This window comes from Eumetopias jubatus, unplaced genomic scaffold (genome assembly GCF_037043125.1).
Source record: "Eumetopias jubatus isolate StellerSeaLion01/CBP00866 unplaced genomic scaffold, mEumJub1_p1.0 scaffold_13, whole genome shotgun sequence".
Lineage (NCBI taxonomy): Eukaryota > Metazoa > Chordata > Mammalia > Carnivora > Otariidae > Eumetopias > Eumetopias jubatus.
Window position 1 is genome coordinate 50,265,104 of NW_028274819.1, and position 16,907 is coordinate 50,282,010.

The following is a 16,907-nucleotide window of genomic DNA, read 5'->3' on the forward strand; positions in this document are numbered from 1 at the left end:
TACTTTGCATTGGAAAGAATGTTACAATGTGTCAATTTTTTCTTTGCCATTATGGGCAGAATGTGAAAAACTCTATAAATTCTCAACATTGTTCAATTAAAGCTTAACTCCTCCCCCCCCAAAAAAGAGAATTACAATGAATCCCTATTTGTTGCTGCAACCTTAAAATTTTAAAAGGCAGTCTAGTATACTGATTGATTGTAGTCAGACAATGAATGCAATCATTCACTGCACAGTGACCTAATCCTTCTGTGAGCTAATCTGACAATATTTATATTTTAACTAATGCAAATTAGCAATAAAAACATTAAGATTCTCAAAAATAAACTGCTACATGATAGTAAACACAGAAAATTCACATAAGAAATATAGGTAGGTTTAAAGTATTAAAAATATTCAATCCCACCACCACCAGCAAAAAAATACAAATTGAACCAGGTAGTCACTTAAAACCTGTTAAATTAGCAAGTTTTGTGTTTATTTTTTTAAGCCTTTTTTTTAAGATTTTTTATTTATTTTTTGACAGAGAGAGACAGCGAGAGAGGGAACACAAGCAGGAGGAGTGGGAGAGGGAGAAGCAGGTTTCCTGTGGAGTGGGGAGCCCGATGTGGGACTCGATCCCAGGACCCTGGAATCATGACCTGAGCCGAAGGCAGATGCTTAATGACTGAGCTACCCAGGCACCCCAAATTAGCAAGTTTTTGTTGACATTATTACCACCTAATGCTAGTGGATATACTGTTCATTTGTAGCAGGGATAGTTAGCATAAATCTTGTGAAAATTAATAATGGGAAACCTCACTAACATGGAGTCAGGAAGTTTGGGAACGGGTGCTCCCACACCCTACCACCCTACCACTCTTAATCGACTGCAGACCTAATAGGAAGAGATGGATCTGCCCCTGCACATGGATGCTACTTTACTATCCCAGCTGAGGAAGACATGCTTTCCTATCCCCTCATCCACTCAGCCAATGAGAAGTCACCACACTTGGAACCCAATTTACTCCAATGGACTTTTAGTTTATAACAGCCTTCCCAACTAACACCTTTCCTCCTTAGAAAAGTGTACCTTTGTTCTCCAGACTTCCTACGGTTTTGCCACAGCTTGTTTGTCCCAGATAGCAATTCTCTTTTATTCCTGAATACACCCATCTTTTGCTGGTAAAATATCTGGAAGCTTCTATTTTTAAGTTTGACAATCTACAGGAAAGCAATTTGAACCCGATGTTGATAATTTATCATTAAGAAATTTTCCACCTCTTCCTCTTCAAGGAGGTGGCTGAGCTGGTTGGTGGTCATGGTCTTGTGGCAGATGTAGAGATGCAGATCTTTGTAAGACCCTGAGGGCAAGACCATCATCCTTGAAGTTGAGCCCAATGACACCACCGAGGATGTCAAAGCCAAAATCCAAGACAAGGAGGGCATCCCACCTGACCAGCATCATCTGATTCTTGCAAGCAAACAGCTGGAGGATGGCTGTGCTCTCAGACTACAAAATCCAGAAAGAATCCATCCTGCACTTGGTGCTTGGCCTGCGGGTTGGCATCATGGAGCCTTCCCTCTGCCAGCTAGCCCAGAAATACAACTGCCCTCCACTGGCTCTCTTTTGCTGGCAGGGCAGCCTCCTGCCAAAGCCCCAAGGCCCTGGGGCTACAATATAGTTTCATTTTCATAGACTGGAGAAGGAAGGAAGGAAGGAAAGAAGGAAGGAAGGAAGGAAGGAAGGAAGGAAGGAAAGGAGAGAGGGAGGGAGGAAAGAAAGAAGGAAGGAAGGAAGGAAGGAAGGAAGGAAGGAAGGGAAAGGGAAGGGAAGAAATTGTCCCAAAAGGGAGAATACTATAGATACATCACAGTATTTTTAGGTAATAAAAAATTAGAAGCTAGAAATGCCCAAAAAGCATAGTTAAGTGAAAAAGATTTACCTACTCTCCGGAATATAGATATATAGTCATCCTAAAAATTGCACAATGACTGTTCATCATGGAAAAAATACAATAATAATAATGGTTACTATTTATTGAGCATTTACTATGTGCTGGGTACTATGGTAAGTATTATTTTCCTTTTTTTTTTTAAGTAGGCTCCACACCCAGCATGGATCCCAGTGAGGGGCTTGAACTCATGACCCTAAGATCACAAACTGAGCTGAGATCAAGAGTCAGACGCTTAACTGACTGGGCCACTCAGGCGCCCCTATGGTAAGTATTTCACATGCATTGTGAGATAGGTACTAAAATAGGGTTTCTAGATTTAGCATATAAAAATATAAAGTGCACAGTTCAATCTGAATTTCAGATAAATAATAGGTATTTAATATATGTCCATTCCATTCAATATTGCTCATCTGAAATTCAAATTGAACAGGGCATCCTATATTTTACCTGAATACTGGCAATCCATTTTACTGATGATGAAACGTAAGACACAGAAATCGCTTAGGGACATACAGCTAATGAGCAGTGATAACATACTAAGCACACGAAAAAAGTAGAATAGAAACGTTTGTGTCTGAGGGATTATAAATGGGTAAAACGTATGCATGCCCACAGATCACAGCTGAGAGGAAGCAGTGAGAGGTGATACCTCTGCCCCCAAAATCTCTGGAGCACTGGGTCTGGGCACTGTGCTACGGCAGCCTTCCATTCCCATTGTACAGATGAATAAACTGAAGAATTAAATATTGTGCTCCAAGTCATAAAGCTAGTAAGAGCAGGATCAGATTCTGACTCTAAAGCTCTTGCTTTATTCCACTTTGTCATCTTGATTTCCCAGGTGAGTTTTTTTTTTCCCCCTTCAGGTGCAGTTCCATCAGTGTTGATATAAAAGTTTTTGTGTGAGGCAGAGCAAGATGGCGGAGGAGTAGGAGACCTACATTTCGTCTGGTCTCAGGAATTCAGCTGAATAGGGATCAAACCATTCTGAACACCTACGAACTCAACAAGAGATCGAAGAGGAGAGTAGCAACAACTCTCTGATCAGAGAAGCGACCACTTACTGGAAGACAAAATGACAAGACGAAAAAAATCACCTCAGCAAAAAGAACAAGAGGTAGTACCGTCAGCCAGGGACCTACTCAATACGGACCTAGAGTTCAGAATCATGACTTTAAACATACTAGCTGGGCTTGAAAAAAGCGTGGAAGTTATTAGAGAAACCCTTTCTGGAGAAATAAAAGAACTAAAATCTAACCAAGTCGAAATCAAAAAGGCTATTGATGAGGTGCAATCAAAAATGGGGGCACTGGGGCGGAGCAAGACGGCAGAGGAGTAGGAGACCTAGATTTCATCTGGTCTAAGGAATTCAGCTTAATAGGGATCAAACCATTCTGAACACATACGAACTCAAGAGGAGATCGAAGAGGAGAGTAGCAACAACTATCTGACCAGAGAAGCGACCACTTACTGGAAGGTAGGACGTGCGGAGAAGTGAATCCGAGGCGATATTCGGGAGGATAGACGGCGGGGAGGGGGCCTCCGCCGGCCGCTTCTGGCAAGTGCTAGAGCCGCGGAGCACAAAATCGGACCTTTAGAAGTCGGCTCCGCTGAGGGACGTCACTCCAGTGGCTAAGCAGGGGTGGAACCCTCGTGGGACAGTGGGGTCTCAGGACCCTTGGGGTCACAGAAAGACCAGGGGTGCCTGAGTGCGGCAGAGCTCCCAGGTATCGGAGCGGGGAAGCCGGCTGCAGAGATGGAGCTGAGGCGCGGGCTCTCAGCTTGGGGTTGCCATAAACTGTGATCCGCGGCCCAGTCGGGCCACTGCCCCTGCAGCAGGGACCCAACAGGTGGCAGATCCCGGGAGACTCCCCTTCCTTCCCGGGGAGGAGCGGCGCGGGAACGCACCACAGGGATCTGCTGGGTTTGGAGACTCCACACGGGGTCGGGTGCCAGAGATACAAACACTTGGTCACAGGCCGGGTGAGCACGGAGAGTGGCTGGAGACCAGGGACAAGGCAGTGACTGCTTTTCTCTGGGGGCGCACTGAGGAGCGGGGCCCCGAGTTCTCAGCTCCTCCGGGTGGAGATTGGGAGGCCACCATTTTTGCCCTGGTCCTCCAAGGCTGTACCGAGAGCTTGCAGGGAACAAAAGCTCCTGAGATCAAACCCGAGCAGCTTGCTTAGCCCGGACAGACAAGGTCGGGGCAATTCAGCCTCCGGCAAAGACATTTGGAAACCACAGCAACAGCCCCTCCCCCCAGAAGATCAGCACGAACAGTCAGCAAGCCAAGACCAAGTTGACCGATCAAGGAGAATGGGAGAACTCCAGCGCTAGGGGAATACTGCACATAGAATTCATGGCTTTTTTTTACCATGATTCATTAGTTCATCAAAGTTAATTTTTGTTAACTGTTTTTTGTTTTTTTTTCTTTTTCTTTTTCCCTTTTTCAACCAACATCTTATCAATCTCTTTTTAAAAAAATTTTTTTTTTTATTTTTCATTTTTAGAGTCATATTTTATCCCTTCGTAGTAGTTACCCTTATTTTTGGCATATATATATATATAAGTTGTTCTCTCTTTAAAATTTTGAGATACAGTTTCTTCTAACAGATAAAAATATACCCTAAATCACTAGTGTATGGTTCTGTTCTAGTCTCCTGCCTGATCACATTCTCTCCCATTTTTTTTTTAAATCTTCTTTCTTTTTTCAAACAACTTCTTATCTTATCAAGTCCTTTTATAAAATCTTTTATAATTTTCATCTTTACAGTCATCTTCTATCCCTTCATTGTATCAACCCTTATTTTGTACATATATGTCTTCCTTCCTTTAAAATTTTAGGAGGCACTTTTTTCTAACAGACCAAAATACGCCCAAAATCTAGTGTGTGGCACTGATCTATGCACTAGCCTGATCATATTTGATCACATTCTGCTTTTTTTGTATTGTTCTGTTTTTGTTTTTATCTTTTTTTTTTCTCTTTCTTTTTCTTTCTTTCCCTTTCTTTTCCCCTGGTTTCAGGTCTTTTCTGATTTGTATACAGTATATTTGCTGGGGACGTTGTAAACCTGTTAGCATTTTGTTCTCTCATTCATCTATTCTCCTCTGGACAAAATGACAAGACGAAAGAAATCACCTCAGCAAAAAGAACAAGAGGTAGTACCGTCAGCCAGGGACCTACTCAATACGGACATTAGTACGATGTCGGACCTAGAGTTCAGAATCATGACTTTAAAGATACTAGCTGGGCTTGAAAAAAGCGTGGAAGTTATTAGAGAAACCCTTTCTGGAGAAATAAAAGAACTAAAATCTAACCAAGTCGAAATCAAAAAGGCTATTGATGAGGTGCAATCAAAAATGGGGGCACTAACTGCTAGGATAAATGAGGCAGAACAGAGAATCAGTGATATAGAAGACCAAATGATGGAAAGTAAAGAGGCTGAGAAAAAGAGAGATAAACAACTGCTGGATCACGAGGGCAGAATTCGAGAGATAAGTGATTCGATAAGACGAAACAACATTAGAATAATTGGGATCCCAGAAGAAGAAGAAAGAGAGAGAGGGGCAGAAGGTATATTGGAGCAAATAATAGCAGAGAACTTCCCTAATGTGAGGAAGGAAACAGGAATCAAAATCCAGGAGGCATAGAGAACCCCTCTCAAAATCAATAAAAATAGGTCAACACCCTGACATCTAATAGTAAAACTTACGAGTCTCAGAGACAAAGAGAAATTCCTGAAAGCAGCTCGGGAGAAGAGATATGTAACCTACAATGGTAAAAATACTAGATTGGCAACAGACCTATCCACAGAGACCTGGCAGGCCAGAAAGGACTGGCATGATATCTTCAGAGCACTAAACGAGAAAAATATGCAGCCAAGAATACTATATCCAGCTAGGCTGTCATTGAAAATAGAAGGAGAGATAAAAAGCTTCCAGAACAAACAAAAACTAAAGGAATTTGCAAACACGAAACCAGCCCTCCAAGAAATATTGAAAGGGGTCCTCTAAGCAAAGAGAGAGCCTAAATGCAGCAAAGATCAGAAAGGAACACAGACAACATACAGTAACAGTCACCTTACAGGCAATACAATGGCACTAAATTCATACCTTTCAATAGTTACCCTGAATGTAAATGGGCTCAATGCCCCAATCAAAAGACACAGGCTATCAGATTGGATTAAAAAACAAGACCCATCCATATGCTGTCTGCAAGAGACTCATTTTAGACCCAAAGACACCCCCAGATTGAAAGTGAGGGGGTGGAAAACCATTTACCATGCTAATGGACACCAAAAGAAAGCTGGGGTGGCAATCCTTATATCAGACAAACTAGATTTTAAACCAAAGACTGTAATAAGAGATGAGGAAGGACACTATATCCTACTTAAAGGGTCTATCCAACAAGAAGATCTAACAATTGTAAATATCTATGCCCCTACCATGGGAGCAGCCAATTATATAAGGCAATTAATAACAAAAGCGAAGAAACACATTGACAACAATACAATAATAGTGGGGGACTTTAACACCCCCCTCACTGAAATGGACAGATCCTCTAAGCAAAAGATCAACAAGGAAATAAAGACTTTAAATGACACACTGGACCAAATGGACTTCACAGGCATATTCAGAACATTCCATCCCAAAGCAACGGAATACACATTCTTCTCTAGTGCCCATGGAACATTCTCCAGAATACATCACATCCTAGGTCACAAATCAGGTCTCAACTGGTACCAAAAGATTGGGATCATTCCCTGCATATTTTCAGACCACATTGCTTTGAAACTAGAACTCAATCACAAGAGGAAAGTCGGAAAGAACTCAAATACATGGAGGCTAAAGAGCATCCTACTAAAGAATGAATGGGTCAACCAGGAAATTAAAGAAGAATTAAAAAAATTCATGGAAACCAATGAAAATGAAAACACAACTGTCCAAAATCTTTGGGATACAGCAAAGGCAGCCCCGAGAGGAAAGTATATAGCAATACAAGCCTTTCTCAAGAAACAAGAAAGGTCTCAAATACACAATCTAACCCTACACCTAAAGGAGCTGGAGAAAGAACAGCAAATAAAGCCTAAACCCAGCAGAGGAGAGAAATAATAAAGATCAGAGCAGAAATCAATGAAATAGAAACCAAAAGAACAGTAGAACAGATCAACGAAACTAGGAGCTGGTTCTTTGAAAGAATTAACAAGATTGATAAACCCCTGGCCAGACTGATCAAAAAGAAAAGAGAAATGACCCAAATCAACAAAATCATGAATGAAAGAGGAGAGATAACAACCAACACCAAAGAAATACAAACAATTCTAAGAACATATTATGAGCAACTCTAGGCCAGCAAATTAGATAACCTGGATGAAATGGGTGCAAGGAAATTGAAGCAGTCATCAAAAATCTCCCAAGAAACAAAAGCCCAGGGCCAGATGCCTTCCCAGGGGAATTCTATCAGACATTTAAAGAAGAATTAATACCTATTCTCCTGAAACTGTTCCAAAAAATAGAAATGGAAGGAAAACTTCCAAATTCATTTTATGAGGCCACCATTACCTTGATACCAAAACCAGACAAAGATCCCATCAAAAAGGAGAATTACAGGCCAATATCCTTGATGAACATGGATGCAAAAATTCTCACCAAAATACTAGCCAATAGGATCCAACAGTACATTAAAAGGATTATTCACCACGACCAAGTGGGATTTATCCCTGGGCTGCAAGGCTGGTTCAACATCCGCAAATCAATCAACGTGATACAATACATTAACAAAAGAAAGAACAAGAATCATATGATCCTCTCAATAGGGGCAGAAAAAGCATTTGACAAAGTACAGAATCCTTTCTTGATCAAAACTCTTCAGAGTATAGGGATAGAGGGTACATACCTCAATATCATAAAAGCCATCTATGAAAAACCTACAGCGAATATCATTCTCAATGGGGAAAAGCTGAGAGCTTTTCCCCTAAGGTCAGGAACGCGGCAGGGATGTCCACTCTCACCACTGCTATTCAACATAGTATTAGAAGTCCTAGCCACAGCAATCAGACAACAAAAAGAAATCAAAGGCATCCAAATCAGCAAAGAGGAAGTCAAACTCTCACTCTTTGCAGATGATATGATACTTTATGTGGAAAACCCAAAAGACTCCACCCCAAAACTGCTAGAACTCATACAGGAATTCAGTAAAGTAGCAGGATATAAAATCAATGCACAGAAATCAGTGGCATTCCTATACACCAACAACAAGACAGAAGAGAGACAAATCAAGAAGTCGATCCCATTCACAATTGCACCCAAAACCATAAGATACCTAGGAATAAATGTAACCAAAGAGGCAAAGGATCTGTACTCAGAAAACTATAAAATACTCAGGAAAGAAATTGAAGAAGACACAAAGAAATGGAAAAACGTTCCATGCTCATGGATTGGAAGAACCAACACTGTGAAGGTGTCAATGCTACCTAGAGCAATCTACACATTCAATGCAATCCCCATCAAAATACCATCCACTTTTTTCAAAGAAATGGAACAAATAATCCTAAAATTTGTATGGAACCAGAAGAGACCCCGAATAGCCAGAGGAATATTGGAAAAGAAAAGCAAAGCTGGCGGCATCACAATTCCGGACTTCCAGCTCTATTACAAAGCTGTCATCATCAAGACAGTATGGTACTGGCACAAAAACAGACACATAGATCAATGGAACAGAATAGAGAGCCCAGAAATGGACCCTCAACTCTATGGTCAACTTATCTTTGACAAAGCAGGAAAGAATGTCCAATGGCAAAAAGACAGTCTCTTCAACAAATGGTGTTGGGAAAATTGGACAGCCACATGCAGAAGAATGAAACTGGACCATTTCCTTACACCACACACAAAAATAGACTCCAAATGGTTGAAAGACCTAAACGTGAGACAGGAGTCCATCCAAATCCTAAAGGAGAACACAGGTAGCAACCTCTTCGACCTCAGCCGCAGCAACTTCTTCAAACATCACCAAAGGCACGGGAAGCCAGGGCAAAAATGAACTATTGGGATTTCATCAAGATAAAAAGCTTTTGCACAGCAAAAGAAACAGTCCACAAAACCAAAAGACAACCGACAGAATGGGAGAAAATATTTGCAAATGACACACCAGATAAAGGGCTAGTATCCAAAATCTATAAAGAACTTATCAAACTCAACACCCAAAGAACAATAATCCAATCAAGAAATGGGCAGAAGACATGAACAGATATTTTTCCAAAGAAGACATCCAAATGGCCAACAGGCACATGAAAAAGTGCTCAACATCGCTTGGCATCAGGGAAATCCAAATCAAAACCTCAATGAGATACCACCTCACACCAGTGAGAATGGCTAAAATTAACAAGTCGGGAAACGACAGATGTTGGCGGGGATGCGGAGAAAGGGGAACCCTCCTACACTGTTGGTGGGAATGCAAGCTGGTGCAGCCACTCTGGAAAACAGTATGGAGGTTCCTCAAACAGTTGAAAATAGAGCTACCATACGATCCAGCAATTGCACTACTGGGTATTTACCACAAAGATACAAATGTAGGGATCTGAAGGGGTACGTCCACTCCAATGTTTATAGCAGCAATGTCCACAATAGCCAAACTGTGGAAAGAGCCAAGATGTCCATCGACAGAAGAATGGATAAAGAAGATGTGGTATATATACACAATGGAATATTATGCAGCCATCAAAAGGAATGAGATCTTGCCATTTGCAACGACGTGGATGGAACTGGAGGGTGTTATGCTGAGTGAAATAAGTCAATCAGAGAAAGACATGTATCATATGACCTCACTGATATGAGGAATTCTTAATCTCAGGAAACAAACCAAGGGTTGCTGGAGTGGTGGCGGGTGGGAGGGATGGGGTGGCTGGGTGATAGACACTGGGGAGGGTATGTGCTATGGTGAGTGCTGTGAATTGTGCAAGACTGTTGAATCACAGATCTGTACTTCTGAAACAAATAATGCAACATATGTTAAGAAAAAAGAAAAAGAAGAAGATAGCAGGAGGGGAAGAATGAAGGGGAGTAAGTCTGACGGGGAGACGAACCATGAGAGATAATGGACTCTGAAAAACAAACTGAGGGTTCTAGAGGGGAGGAGGGTAGGGGAATGGGTTAGCCTGGTGATGGGTATTAAGGAGGGCACATTCTGCATGGAGCACTGGGTATTATGCACAAACAATGAATCATGGAACACTACATCAAAAACTAATGATGTAATATATGGTGATTAACATAACAATAAAAAATTTAAAAAAAGTTTTTGTGTGATAAAATACATGCACAAAGACATATGAATATTTCAAGGAGATCTGTAAAACCTAGTCATTAAGGGTTTGCTTCGGTTGAAAGCCATTCCTAGAACTAACCCAATAAAACATTTAGGAGAAAAAGTCATGATGCACATTATGGCTTAAATTGGGATTTCATTTAGAAAGTAGAAAAGCATACTCCATACTTATTCTTTTAAAAGTGAGATTGCTCTCCCCACTTAGGCCTCTCGCTAAGTTCCTCCCCTTTCTCTGTACATTTCAGCATGTGTACTTGTCAGTTCCTTCAAGTAACTCAGTCAAGACCCTTCTTGAGCATTCTGAATTTTTGCAGGCCAATCATATAGGAAAGCACACGTACACGCACAAATACACAAGTGCCAATATGTTTTCACAGTGAAAGCAATGCTCATGCTCTATACATAAGAGGAAATTTTAGGTGATTTCCCTTAGGTATTGGCTTAATATTTCCTTGAGAGGTTAGCCCACATCAAAAAGTTTGTGCTTTTGATTGTTTATTCTGAAAGAGGCAGCAGACCACAGGGCTGCCTGTGAGGCCTTTACCACAGTTTACTTTTGTTTTTCCCTCTTGATAATTACCTCATGACTAAATCACTCAGTGGTCCATGTAGAAGAATCCCACAGAGATGAAAACACACTTGTTTAAATAAAATATTTATGAAGAAGCCCTAAAATGTCACTGAAGTAAATGCAAATTATCTTCACATATTGTGCGTCCAATATGCTACTTGTTCCTTAGAAGACTATTTCCTGATTGCAATTAACATTAATTTTTAAAAATGAATCCCATTGTGCCTTATCATTCCAATGCCTATTCATAAAAACCTAGTGTTTTAAGGTTAACTCTCTTTCGAGTATCTTTGAAAGTTTTAATAAGACTAATATTTAGTCTTGAGGATTATTTTGAAGATTTTTCCTTAAAAACTATTTAATTATTTTATATGTATATCTTTTAATAAATGATTTCATTCTAATTCAATATAAGGTGACATTAGTGAAGATTCCACATTCTGACCTTCTAATGAAATACGATTTGGACATGATTTTCTCAATTTGTTCTTCTTTTTTTCCCCCCAAGTCGGGTAAACATAATGGATTCTCATTATATTTTTATAGAATCCTCAATATAAAAATTTGGAGTAATATTATCAAAAGGAAGCTAAGAATCAGTTGATGTGTGTAATAACTATTACAAAGCCCCTGACTTTCGATACCATCTTTCCTAATTTTTCAGGAAAGAGATATGAACTGAGCTGAGAAGACTCGGTGGTTTCATCCTCTGCTTGATGGTCTTGACAGTTGTCCTCCACTTGGCCACTTCAGAATCAACAGAGGAACTTAAAAAACATAATGATACCAGGCCCCACCCCCAGAGATTCAGATTTAATTTGTCTAGAATAAAACTCAGTCATTGGTAGCTTTGTGTTTGTTTTATCTTTGTTTGTCAGAGCTCCCTAAATGTTTGAACGTGCAGCCCAGGTTGAAAACCATTTATTTAGAAAAAGCTTTTCCTAAGAGGGTTAATGTCCACTTGAAAAGAGGAGTCATTAATGATGAGCCATAAGGTTCTGCTTCACACCCGGACCAGAAAATGAAGAAAAATCTCTAGAAATACAAAGCTGCAATGTCAATGTAAACCCAGTATCCTGAACAAAAAGAATGCATAACCTAAAAACTCAGCTGAGTCTTCATAACTGCACAGAATTTAACCTACAGTTAGACATTAAATCCTTTATAGAAGAACAGAATAGTCAAAGTAGGTCTAAAGGCAGCTCTTATGAAAAATACCTATGTGAATGAAAAAATTTTCATTGACAGTAATTCTCAGATTCTTAGTACTTGTGATGTGTTTACCTAAGAAGCTACTTTGACTTAAACTCAACCCTTTCTCAATGGATCCCATGGCCTTGCTGCTAGTTTAGCTCTGAGATTCAGTTTTTATTTGCACATACAAATCTCTCAAACTTGAACGTGCCTACAAATCACCTGAAGATCCTGTGAATACACAGATTCATATGCAGTAGGTCTGGGTGGGGCCTGAGAGTCTGCATTCTAATAAGCTCCCAGATGGGGCTGATGCTGCTGGTCCACAGACAAACACTTGCAGCAGCAAGGTCTTGGAAGACATCATGAGGATTAAATGAAATGACCTACATAAAATGCTTGGCACCGACGTGCTTGGCATCCTACAGAAGACTTAACAAATAAAAATAATAAAACGTGGTGAAAACCTAGACATCACATGATCCAATCCTCCCTCCTTTTCCAGATGTGGAAACGGCAAGTTAAGAAAAGTTAAAAGCTCTTCCTCTTTACAGCCAAAGAAAAAAAACCGTTGTTTTTAACTGCAAAAAAATTGCAACCAAGGTCCATGGGTGGAAGTTAAACAGAGCTCTTCATTCCGTACCAGGAAAAATCTTTTAACAATAAATGCTGTCCTACAATCATTTGGCCCTCTTGAGGAGAGAGTGTGAAGTCTCCAGTTACAAATGTGAGCAAAGATCAGTTGGTAATGTGAAAGAACACATTCATGCTTCAGGTGACTGTCGAATTAACTAAGAGACATCACACACTTAATATGTACAAAAGTATATTTTTTAATGAAAACAGAAACCTCATTTCTTTCCTCACTCCAACTCTGCTCTTCCTGAAGTCTTCCCCCTGCAGTAAATGGAGTTACTTGGGTCAAAAAGCCTTGGAGTCTTCTTTATCGTTACTTTTCTCACCCCTCACATCCATTCCATCACCAAATCCTAGCGCTGTGACTTCTCACCACCTCCATTACAACACTGCGGGCCAAGCCACTCTCCACTTTGTCCGGATCACTACAACAGCCTCCTGATAAGTTTCTCTGTCTTTGTCCTTGATCTTCAACAGCATTTTCTCAGCAAGCAGCCAGAGTGCTGCCACTTCTCGACCCCTTCCTTCTCGTTGGGAGTACAATCCAAAGTCCTTCTACTGGTTGACAAGGCCCTACATGCTCTCTCCCCTCTAGCCCTCAACGATGTTTCTAATCATTCTCAATCTTTTTCTCTCTCCAGCCACCCTTAAACTCATTGTTCCTTGAATCACATCAAGGACGCCCCCATCTCAGGACCCCTGTCCTTGCTCTGCACCCCGTCATGAAGGCTATGCTCTGGGATTTGCAAGGGTATGCCCCACATTGCCAATATATGAAACAACAATAAAGACACTTCACAGAAGGATTCTAATCTCTATGGAAAAAAGTGCCCACACTCAGCTTAAAGATCAGCGCTTTACTTTCCATAGTTGGTACAGATGAAAGGCTGGGTGAGGCATTCCAGCTCCAATTGTGACTCAGCTTCACTTTTAAAAATTGCTCTTTCATCAAATCCTCTCTTAGCACCAAGTCAGGGAAGACTAGGTCCTATACTCCCACCTCAGGGCACTGCTACAACCTGGGCAGAGAATAACCCTTCAGGACAGCCTCCTGGTCTGTGACCTCTGAAAAAATGAACAAACATCCCAGATGCAGTGTCCTTCTGCTGCCCACAGGGAATTATGTCCGTTTTCTTCTTTTAAAACCAAAGTTCTGCAGTTGAACTTGAGAAAACTTAACTGCCGCTGAGTAGCCATAGACAGACAATGGACAGAGAGCGCTGGTACATGGTGTTCAGGTGAGTTCCTCTGCAGAAAAGGAAGTCATTCACTTCTGGAGAGGACTGTGTCGGGGACCCACATCCCAGGGCCACTGTGTATGCTTATTCTGGTTCCCAGGAACCAACAACAAGGGCACCCTGCACAGTATTGTGCAATGCAGCTACTCCAGCCACTCAGCCTTTAGGGCTCGAAATGAAAGCCACTCTTGGTTCAGACAATCAAATAGCATCAGAGGCATGGAGATAAATGCATCTAATGTAGGAATTACCGTGGGCAAGGAGAGGAAGGAGGGAAGTGAGGAGAGATTCTGGCCTGAGCTGAAGTGCCCTGAGAGAGAGGATGCACTTTGGCTGTGAGCTTCGGCCTCAGCCCCCCTTACCCCTGTGCTCACAGTGCCCCACTCCTGCCTCACAAGCAAGGTACTTCCAACCCAAACCAAAGATCTAGAGGGGCACGGGCTACTGAAAAACCACTGTGCCCTAGTGAGGAAAGTACGACAGTGCTTTCAGGAACTCAAAGAATAGCATAAGGCGTACTCTTAACTTGGCTATTTCTCAGCCAAGGAATCAGATTTGTTTCTCGCAAGGAGTTTTTTTTCTGTGACTCTTCCTCAAGGGCAGCCAGGTGCAAGGGTGGAGGAAAGCCCAAGAACACAGAATCCAGCCCATGTATTAAAAGAAGCAGAGGCATAAAATCAGCCAAAAAGATGTGGAGTGTTAAACAGACTCAGCAAGAGGCCTCATCCACCTTCTCTTATACAGCCAAAGGAAACTGTTTACTTATGTGGGATAACAACGGAAACTTGTGGAGCAGTTATAGGCAAGGAAATGGGACATTTCAACACTAGCATTTGCTTTGGGTGAAGCATACTACATAATTTTCTTGTTCCTGCAGCTTCAGGAGGAAACTTTGCCCACTTAGGACATCATCCAGGACTCCCAGTTCGTGAAATAAGGAGCTCTGATTCCTATCTGTGGTCTCTGCAGCACATCACAGCCAGCAATGAGCCACACAAAGGCTGGGTATTGAACCTCCAGGGAGATCATTTGGGATCAACAGTTATTTCTTGACTGAACTCTGCACTTTGAAGTAACCCATTACGGATCATCCAATAAACTTAATTAATGTAACCACAGGCAACAGGGAACAACAATCTTTCTTTTTCAATAGAGAAATAGATTTCGAATAGGGAAAATCTGATATAAACTTTTAGCAGATGATTTCTCTTCACCCCACAGACCAATTTCGAATATGCTATCAAGAAATGCTATTTAAGTCAGGCGCAGAGTATATCTCTTTATAAATCAAATAATTCCCTAACTCATCCTTTGTGTAAGTAGGCTTTTATATAACATATATATAATATATAACGGGTTGGCTTAAAATAGGCAAATTTGTACTGGATAACCTGCACAGCAATAGCTCATTTCCAATATTTATACACAGGAATATCAGGGGCAAAGGCCATTTTCTCATTCCATCTTTAACACAATACTTCTTTCTTATATTTAGGTTGAAAGAGTATTCGAGAAAATGATTTCTCCAGCTAAGAAGAGTATCAAGTAAAACATATGGAAACGATATGTCTTCCGGTAACCAGTAGTGGATGAGATGTGGGAGACCCAGGGCCCTTAGGGAAAGCAAATGGCTCCACTAAAACTCCTTCCTCCAACCTTAATTGGTCAAATGCCAAAATAAACGAACTTTCCAAAGTTAGGAGCTGTGCAACTTTCACTAAGGATAACTGCAGGTGCCCCAGCCGTAACCAGCGAGCCCACCGAGCTGGGTGTGCCCGGCGGCCGCAGCTGATAAGAGTCGGGCGCCCAGGCCCAGGCCGCCTCCACGCCAAACCACCCGCCGGGAACCGGTTCAGGCCCGGCTGCCCAGGACCGGGAGCTCCCAGTTGCCGGCCCAGAGCCAGATCCCGCCCCGCCCTTCCCACCCCAGACCAAGGAAGGGAAATGGGCGCTCCGAAGCGAAAGTGAGGAGCGCCCAGCGGGATTCAGTGGCAGCCGGGGTCGTCCCCAACTCCCAACTTCCCAGAGTTTCCTCCGGCCTCGTCCCCCTTCCCACCGCTGGTGAAGCGGCCGCGGCCTCCCCTCGCCCCGAGCGCAGAGCCCGGGAAGTGGAGCGCGGAGCCCGGAGCTCGGGAGCCGCCCCCCGGAGCCCTGGAGACCGGAGCGCAGGTGGCGGGCGTGGTCCCTCCAACCCTGCCCCAGCCTCCTCCCCCCGCCCGCCCCCACCGGACTCGGCCTCCGCGCAGCAGTCTCTGCCGGGGTCCCCGCCCGGGTCCAGCATCAGGCCACGGCGCGCCGCTTCCTGATCCCCTCCTCTAGCTCGGCGGCCACCCCCCTCCTCGCCCCAGTCCGCGTCGCTCTTCTGCCTCAGGCCCCGGTGCGGCCCCAACTCCCAGCGCAGGGCCCTCCGGTCGCGCCCGGCAGCGGCGGCGGCACTCACCTGGGTCGCGGAGCCGGGGTCTGGCGCGGTCCCGCAGGTGGTAGATGAAATCCTGGCAGCTGTCGTGCTCCAGGGCCCCACGGGCACAGAGCTCGGCCAGCAGCTGCAGCGCCTGGTGACAGAGCGCGTCCCTGGCCCCGGGCATCGCCCCCCCGCATCCTCGGACCGCGCCGGGCAGGCGGGCGCGGGAGACAACCCTCCGCCTGCCAGCTCAGAGCCGCCGCCTCCGGGCCGTCCGCGCTCGCCGTCAGGGAGCCGCCGAAGAACGGCCCGAGCCCCAGCCCCGGCTGGCCCGGCCTCCCACCGGTTGCATGCAGCTCTTCGGCAGCCGGTCGGTCGGGCTTTCTCTCTCTCCCGCCCGGCCGCTCTGTCCCTCCCCCGGCACCGAGGGGAGGTGGCGCCGCACAGCCCCGCGCGCCTCTCTCCCGGCGCCCCGCCCGCCACTCGCGGCCGCCGGGGGGCGGGGCCGGGTCAGGGGCGCGCGCCGCGGGCTAGGATCCCGGTGGGCCCGGCTCCCGCGCCAGCGGCGGACGTGGGGGGCGCTCGCCGGCTCCTGGAGGAGCGCGAAACT

General features: G+C 43.8%; 1 protein-coding gene and 1 pseudogene across 1 annotated transcript in view; one reads left to right on the forward strand and one right to left on the reverse strand.

Annotated features, from left to right (window-relative positions):
* SYT9 (synaptotagmin 9) overlaps window positions 1-16,481 on the reverse strand; it is a 184,314-nt gene extending 167,833 nt beyond the window's left edge. The window contains exon 1 of the mRNA XM_088017500.1: window positions 16,337-16,481. Within this exon, the coding sequence (XP_087873626.1) occupies window positions 16,337-16,481 (145 nt within the window). The remainder of the gene's footprint in view (window positions 1-16,336) is intronic.
* On the forward strand, window positions 1,315-1,678 carry LOC148162644 (ubiquitin-like; annotated as a pseudogene).
* Window positions 16,482-16,907: the final 426 nt, after the last annotated feature.